The sequence below is a fragment of the Anguilla rostrata genome, chromosome 6, assembly GCF_018555375.3.
Source record: "Anguilla rostrata isolate EN2019 chromosome 6, ASM1855537v3, whole genome shotgun sequence".
Classification (NCBI taxonomy): Eukaryota; Metazoa; Chordata; class Actinopteri; order Anguilliformes; family Anguillidae; genus Anguilla; species Anguilla rostrata.
In genome coordinates, this window is record NC_057938.1 from 20,093,735 (window position 1) to 20,102,551 (window position 8,817).

Sequence of the window (8,817 nt, forward strand, 5' to 3'; positions counted from 1 at the left end):
CGTGTCTTCCTCGAGAGTACGTTAACATTACCTTGCTATGCTGGCTACGTCCCTGTGTCATTTTATCAGCAGTGCTAACATTAACTAGCAATCACGGCATTGTGACTTTTGGGTATGTGATTTTCCCTCTCACGCTCCCAATCTGTCGCGTCGGTAGTGAGCGTTAATACAAGCCAGGGAGCAGGAACGTCTCATTACCTGGTTCTCCATGATTCCCTGGCCTCTGCAATTACTCTATTTATTTACAGCGGCTTTCCCAACGCCTCATTGTGTGTCAATCCAGTAACCGGAAGCCACGCACAATTCCACCCTCAAACTCAAGGCACCCATTCGAAACAGAATGCGCGTGGAACCAATCGGTTACGGAAAAGCTTTGGCGGCTGGTAAAAGTAGAGCCAATCGTAATTTTGTCTAGGTGGGACTTCCCTCCGGTGACTGACAGTAGTAAGAACCAGCCAGCCAGCCCACCCGAATTTACCAATTTTTAGTTCATGCATGTAAACCCTTTCATGCATGAACTATTAAAAATTTGAGCAGGATTTTTTCAGATGATTTTTATTACGCAAAATAAAATAATAACAAACAAATAATAACAAAATGAAAAAAACTTTTTTTTTTTTAATTAAATTTTTTTTTTTTTTAAATATACATTCCAAAAACGTATTTAGCACGTATTAACGTATGTGGACACCATGCATCAAAGGAGTAAAATGGGGTTGAATGGCACTTTGGAGTACACAGATTTAAAATGAGTTTCTAAGCATTTTAAATGAATGTATTCACAGTTATATCAATGTCATTGCTAAACAGATATTTAACACAAAGAAATCCAGCATCAATTAAATTTTTTCAAAGGTGTCATTTTTGCATGAAAACTATGTCAAACATGCAAAAATGTCATGACTGTGCATAGGAGGTATCATCCAACTGAAATGTGTTTTTATGTAAATATGTATTCTGACCAGCAACAACAATTAATCAAGGAAGATTGACAAAAACAATTGAAAGATATAGGCGAAGCGTGTGTTGGTTGGGTCTTGACTGTGAACTGTCAAACTCTCCTACGAAGGGAGATGGGACACCGTGCTAATCATTATCCCAGCAATTCCATGATCTATTTTTGCCTCTCCCTCTCTGGTGTCTTGGTGAATCTTCATCAACCTCTTCCTCACTCCCTGTCTACCTCTCCATCTCAATTCCTGTCTCAGCGCTGGACTCTCCCTCTGTTGGCTCATACTCCTCATCACTAATGTTGTCATTATCATTGCAATCTGATGCACTCCCTGATGGAGTCTCCTCAGTCACACTGTTACATCTAGATGGCCTGCACTATCCCTGATTGAAGAAAAAAAAAAATATATAGAAAACTATTTAGAGTAAGACTTCTAAAAAATAAATACATATGCACATATGTATGTTTGTGCGTATGCACACACACATACCCATACACAACTATTGTATATGATATATATTGTCTGTTCTTAAAAACATATAACCTACAATAATATTTTTTTTTAAATCAAAAAGGCAATATTTCCCCTGCAATGTAAATAATCCTGCAAAGAAGGACTAAGAAATGACGCATGGTCACAAGCACATACACAACTGTGTAGTACATAGTCTATTATTGACACTATGTTGATTGAAAATATGTCCAATACCATTTTTGGCGGGCAAAAGGCAATTTTATCCCTGCAATGCCAAAAAGTCAGCCAAAATGAGATTTTTAAAAAACTGAATGTGTGCATGTGAACATAGCCACACCTATATAACACAAATAATCTATTATTAATATCATGTTTATTTAAAATATTTACAATAGCATTTATGAGACATCAAGAGCCTGGGAAATACAACAAAAATCCTTGTAAACAGTTTAGCACCATTGCATATGAGGACAGTTAGTTTCTGAAGTAAAAAAAAAAATCACACTATAATAATCTAATTGTGTGCATCTGCTAGATACAAATAATAATAATAATAATAATAATAATAATAATAATAATAATAATAATAATAATAATAATAATAATAATAATAATGTTGGACACCATGCCTCAAAAGTTCTGCTGAGATCCTTCTTACAACTTTTCTTATTATTGGTTAGTAACCTATACAATTATTTATAACTACAAAGAGAACCTGTAACCATTCCAATAAATGACTGAAATTAAAATAGGCTTATTTTTATTATATTACATTATATATAAGTAACAAATATTTCAGAGTTCTGAAGAGGTTTTACTGCATAAAAAAATAATCTGAACTCCAACCTCAAATCTTAGAGGTTAATGTTTTCAGACAAATGATTCAGGACATTTTTTTTTACTGTATACTATGACTAATAACAATAATAATAATAATAATAATAATAATAATAATAATAATAATAATAATAATAATAATAATAATAATAATAATAATAATAATAAACAAGGATCTTCCCATTACTGCAACAATCCCCTGCCCCTTCCAAAGATAAGAGGTTTGTATGCACATCCTCTGAAACATGAACAGTCAGATATACCACTTCTTTTCACTCTGCAGAGCACCAGTTGAGCTGCCTTGCCACAGTGCTGGAGGGCTGTACATATTCTGTGGCTGAAGACTGAGGCAGACTGGACGTGCCTCGTCATTTATAGAAGTTACTACTCATCATGAGTTGGGAATACCCTATGTAAACCTTCCTCCACGGGTGATGTTATGGCCAATTGTGAGCCACACTATGACACTTTCAATCACGGTCAGCATAGGCATGGTCAGGAAAGTTTTCTGAACCACGAGAGACATCACTGCAGAGAAAACAAGTTCCTTTCATTGAGAAAACAAGTTCTTTTTCACACTGAAACCCAATGTGAGCCCCAAAGCAAATTGTGGAATAAATCCTATATGAATTTTCTATTGCAAGGATACTCAAATATGGCCCTTGAGGTTGGTTTTCTTTTCTGCCTGGTAGCTAATTGATCAATTAATTGATGAACTGACCTGCCACCCCAGGTTTAAATTAGTCCTATATTAGAGGGGAAGAATGAAAACCAGCAGTACTACTGGCCTTGGGGACCGCATTTGAATATCCCTACTCTGTAGCACTCACAAGGTAGTTCAGTCACATACTAACTAAATAAATAACTCATATATGCATTTACTACTATTCAGAATCCCATTCCTGAGTTAACTCTGTCAGCACACAAACATATAATAGATATATAAAACAGTTAAAGAAAAGAAAAAAAGTCACTTTCAGTGGTTATGCACAGCAATTACAAAGGAGTGACTTCCTCTCATCACCCCCTCACACACACAATGAGTTCGCTAGCAGCATTTCTTTGTCTTGACTGGGCCCTTGAGTACGACATATGGCAGGCCTAAGTCCCAGCTTTCACATGGCCAGTACTGTAGAGCTGGCTGAGAATACGGGATCTCATAGTGGGCATCCAGGTAGGACAGCAGGGAGGTTCCATAGGCTGTGGCCATCACAATCAGGATATGCCTGGTGGGAGGGGTGGAGGGGTACAACCATTAATGGACTTGGTTGCTACTGCGCACTATCAGAGAAGGTAAAGTAGAGATTCAGCCATGTCCTTTCTTTCCACCCTATTTCTATTTCTCTCTTTCTCTCTCATTGTTCAATTTGATTCAAAAGCTTTATCAGCATGAAATATCAATATGTGTCATAGGCATACATCATGTTGCAAATCTTAATATACAAATAGTAGCGTAGAAGTACTATAGTCATAGCAATGACATTGCAATACTGTAGTCATAGCAATAACAACTGCAATAGTAAAATAATACAAAGACTACAATGATTTTGATAGAGAATTAAATATATTCTGATTTCAGTCTCTCTCTCTCTCTCTCTCTCTCTCTCTCTATTTCTTTCTCACTACCTCCTTCTCTCTCATTCCATTATCCCATCTCTTTGTCTATTTATTCCTCTCACCAAATTGCGTGCAGGTAGCAGAAGTTCATCTTTTGCCAGAAGCTGCAGCCGAAGCGATCACTGATCCAGCAGCAGACCGCAAGGACCCACAAGCCAATAGCTTGGCGGGCCAATCGCAATGCCTTGGGGTTTGTGCAACTTTTGGAGATAGAAGGAGCGAAAAAGGAAAAAGGGAGAAACTGAGAAAGACTAAACATCAGACACAACACAACATGTGAAATATCATAGCTATTATGAATAATAATAATAATAATAATAATAATAATAATAATAATAATAATAACAACGACAACAACAACAACAACAACAATAATAATAATAATAAAAATAATTATTATTATTATTATTATTATTATTATTATTATTATTATTACTATTATTATGTTGTTGTTGTTGTTTCTTGTTACTTGTGATGAAGTGATATATGCTGGGTCATGGTCAGGTGGCAGACGACAGGAGAAAGAGTCTAGTGCCTTACATGCGCATCTCCAACACTACTGAGTAGACGACATGTATGGCGAAGCAGTTGAGAGCATAAGCATTGGCAACTGGCTTAAAGAAGGAGGACACTGTGGTGATCACTGTTATCCCTAGAACCACGCAGGAGAAATGTGACCTGGAGCAAGGAGAAAGGGACCATATAGAAGTAAAGTTAAAAACAATAGAAGTCACATTTAGTATCGTGTGCTTACACACTGCATTCAACACATCAGCACGTCCAAACAGGAATGACAGAAAACAGCAGTATCTATGAGTACGCATGGTGGGAATGGTGACTTTCTAGGTACAAGGTATGTAAAATTGGACAAATTTGTACACACCTGTCCTTGATGAAGAAGGGGAAATGCCTACGTGGAAACCAGAGGGAGTAGCCAGCGGCTAACACCCACAAAATGGAGAGCTCATCCAGCAACTGCCCCATGAGGCTCAGTGTCATATGAAAATACATAGAAAACAGACCTAGAGAGAGAGAGAGAGAGAGAGAGAGAGATCACACTTCAACTGAGCTGGCTGATCGTTATTTCAACAGATTTAACAAATTAATTTCATTAGAATTATATTTACAGTAAAGGAAAATATGAAATAGTGCCACAAAAAAAAAATATGGAGGATGTGGGACATCAAGAAATCATGTTGTGCACAATGGTATGTTTAACATATTGCTGTTACCCAGGGATGCAATTTAACTGATTTTTTTGCACTATAATATTTTGAACAGCCCACTGAAATTTACACAGTTGCTAGATGGTGATTTCTTATGAAGCACAATATCAAAAATAAAAACTCACAATCATTAGGGTGCCCTGGGGGAAATAGTAACACCTTTTGGTTTTCACACAATTACTTAAAAGCAACTGAAGATATCCAAGTCAAGCTTCTGAGTAAGCAACTTTCATCTGTCTTAATGTTTACATGATTCAAATTCCCAATATTACCTCTAAAATGGCATGTGGGTACGGGGGCAAATGTAACATTGCCATGAAATTGTTATAGTGACATTAAATACATAATTCCTCTACTTAAAGAAAACAGTGTTAAGTCAACAATTCAGCCTCAAGGTTAATTTAAGCCTTATTGTGCAATTCAGGTAAACATTTTTTTGTCATACCAATTGACTATTAACATCGAAAAGGGCTTAGGAGTCGAACATAATTAGAAACATTTTTTGCAATTATTGAAAACATTTTGCTAAAAGAATGTTTATGGGTCAAACTTAGAGTGGGGATAATTTTAATCAGTATTATTATTTTTTTTAATAATATGAACACATAGGCGTACACCAGGAATGATGTGCACCGGTAGGTATTTAGCCGAATCTAACCACTAGATGTGTGAAGTTACATAGCCTAACAATTATAGCCTACAATACCCGGGGTCAAACACACACGATTATTCTGTAGAACCTAAATGAAATACACCTGTCTTCGTTGTATTATCTTATTTGATTTAGTCGTAGAATATTAGGCTACGTGGACATGATTTGAAACCACTTTCTTATTAGTCGTAGTTCAATCGCTGAAATAGCCCAATGAAATACAATAGCCTACACAAAAGACGAAATATGTTGCAAAACACAATTAAATTGAAGTCAATTACAAACAATCAAATGTTGTAAAACATTAAAATAAAGTTGTGGTTCTACATCATCGGGGCTTATGTCGTCTAACCGGTTTGTGGCTTATGTATAGTCTAATGATTCACTGTATGATACATGGAGTTCATTGATTCAAATGTATTTATTTATTTAATTTATTTAAAAAAATATTTTAAAAAAAATTCATTTAACACCGTACGGATTTGTGAATATTATAAATTAAAATCGTTATACATGAAAAAAGTAACAATTTTCTGTAATCTATTCGTCCAAGAAATGTTTTGACGCCTTAGTTCTTTGGCCAGAAAAGGACAACTGTCAGTATGAGATTAGCCGAATTGCAAAATAATAATAATAATAATATTAACAATAATAATAATAACAACAACAACAACAATAATAATAATAATAATAATAATATATATTTATTTATTTTTGTCATACCATAGACCTACTGTATCGTCTATTGTGAACACATTCACAGAATCCCTTCGAAAATGATGTGTTTTACTAATACTTTTAGAAATGCTTCCTTAATTTTTTATTTGTTTCAATTCGGACTTCGGACTGTCAGCTTCAATAACCTTGCGAAGTCCATGCATTTTTCCAAGTCGCAACGTGCTTTTCATTTACGTTGCCCCCAGATAGAGGCAGCATAACCTAAGAAGTTTGTTTCCACTTTTTACACTTTTCTCATTTGTGAACGTCTGTCTAATCGGCTGACATTGGCCAAGTAGCCTACTACACTGGGCAGCTAATCTCAATTATTTATCAAATATTGTTCTGATATAAATTTGCTTTTCTTTTTCTCTGTTGTTGTTTAAATGAAGGTGTGTTGTGTCGATGATAAGATAAGATAAGATAAGATAAGATAGACTTTATTAATCCCCAGGTGGGGAAATTTGGGTGTTACAGCAGCAGATAAAAACAACATATCACACATAGACATAAAAAGTGCTTTTAGTTATTTGCTTTAACAATAATAATAATAATAATAATAATAATGATAATAATAATAATTAATAAATAAATAAAATAAAATAAAAAAAGTGCTTTTTTAGTGCAGCAGCAAAGTCCTTTAAAAGGCACGGCTGTCATTATGCAGTCTGATGGCGGTTAACACAAAGGAACGCCTCAGGCGCTCCATCTTGCACCTGGGGTGGATGAGCCTATGGCTGAAGGCGATCCCCATCCGCCACAACTAATACTTACTTGTATTAATTATTCCGGTAACTCTAAATCAGTTGCTTTGATACATGTTTAAAACCACTGGAATCCATTCAAGGAAGTGACAGAGTTTATTTTGCAAATACAAAAAGAAAAGATTGAATCGCCATTCATTTCGACATCACAGAATGGAACAGCACCGTAAAGGGGAAAGCTATCCCAAAATTTGATATGCTCTCTATACAGTTGGTAATTTTGTATACTATCTCTATAGTTGGCAATCTTTCAATACCAACTATGTGGTCTGCGTCTGCATAAGACTATTTAAATTAAGGATGACATATAGTCTCCTTTTCTTATCATTTGAGAGAATGCAGTTCCTAATATTTTGAAATGGGATCATACTATAATGGCAATAAATCTATTGCTTTCTCCATATTTCTCTATATTTCTGACCAAAATATTTCAGAGGTATCTGAAGGTTTACAGTAAAGTAGTTTATGTAGCCTCCACTGAATTTTCCAAAGAAAAGGAGAAAGGGTAGACATCAATTATACACAAGTGCTGTCATTGTTTGGGGTGGGGCTTTGCACATTTTTTATGAAATAACACATTATAATATGACCAAATAGAAATTATATAGATCAATTATGTGTACGATAAGGACCAGCATATTAAGTAATGCTTTTTGGCAGGAGTGTGAATGTTTAATTGAATCATTAAAATTGTAGGTTCAAGACATGATGTGGAAAATATGTGCTCTCAACCAAGTCAATAAAGTTTCTGTGTCTTTTCACACTTCAATCCACAAAATGAGCTTACACATATAGTTAGAAGATGGTGCTTCATATGCAGCACTTTAGCAACCTGACTATGGGTGCAGGATTGACCACTGGGGGTGCTGGTCAGCTCTAAGATGTGGTCATCCTGGCCCAATGCCCTGCAGACGTGCTGTCCAATCAATGCTGGCACAGTCTGAGTTTCTTCCCAGACCACACTAGATCCAGAAACTAGAGCAGTGCCTTTAAAGGATGTGCCCTGGTCACAGCAATTATTTTAAAAAGCCTAAACTTCCATTGGACTAGTGAGCCAGCCCTCAGGTTGCAGTGCTGGGGACTTACCGACAAAGATCATCATGATCCAAACAAGATGCACGGCCAGGTTTCGTTCCCTGGCATAAGGGTGCAGCAGATAGAGCATCATGGGGGAGACCACAAAGAACACGAGATTGCTCATCTGCACAAGAGGACAAACTAGTTTTACTCAAACAGCAATTTCAAGAACAGGCATTCTACAGGTTCAGGTTCAGGTTACTTTATTACTCAGGTTACTCTACAGTCACCTATCAACCAATTACAACAAAGATGTGACTACAAATACCACATTGAATCTGCAGTTCTGATTTAGACTAATAATTCTAAATAAAAAAGGAAATGTTATGATCTAGCTATAAATTGTAATCCTGACACAAATCATTTAAATTACTACTCTTTCATTAAAACCTTCCGGACATTCGAATTACTCCAAAAAGTGGTTTATAGCTACTTTATTGAAATTAAAGCATGGATGGATCTGGTGCTAAATTTGACAGTCCCATTAACAAAAGTGGTCT

General features: G+C 35.8%; 1 protein-coding gene across 1 annotated transcript; it reads right to left on the reverse strand.

Annotated features, from left to right (window-relative positions):
- Positions 1–1,780: 1,780 nt before the first annotated feature.
- Positions 1,781–8,598, reverse strand: LOC135256791 (alkaline ceramidase 1-like). The gene is made up of 5 exons (XM_064338932.1): positions 8,327–8,598; positions 4,765–4,903; positions 4,422–4,559; positions 3,944–4,081; positions 1,781–3,490 (listed from the first exon to the last, which is right to left on the reverse strand). Exons 1-5 carry the CDS (start codon positions 8,439–8,441, stop codon positions 3,313–3,315), a joined length of 708 nt encoding a protein of 235 aa, XP_064195002.1. The 5' UTR covers positions 8,442–8,598; the 3' UTR covers positions 1,781–3,312.
- Positions 8,599–8,817: the final 219 nt, after the last annotated feature.

Coding starts and splice junctions, on each gene's coding strand:
- LOC135256791 (XM_064338932.1), bottom strand. CDS start 8,441: ATGAGCAATCTCGTGTTCTTTGTGGTCTCCCCCATGATGCTCTATCTG. Junction 4,904..8,326: donor GATCATGATGATCTTTGTCG/GTAAGTCCCCAG, acceptor CTCTCTCTCTAG/GTCTGTTTTCTATGTATTTT. Junction 3,491..3,943: donor TGCTACCTGCACGCAATTTG/GTGAGAGGAATA, acceptor CCCTCCCACCAG/GCATATCCTGATTGTGATGG.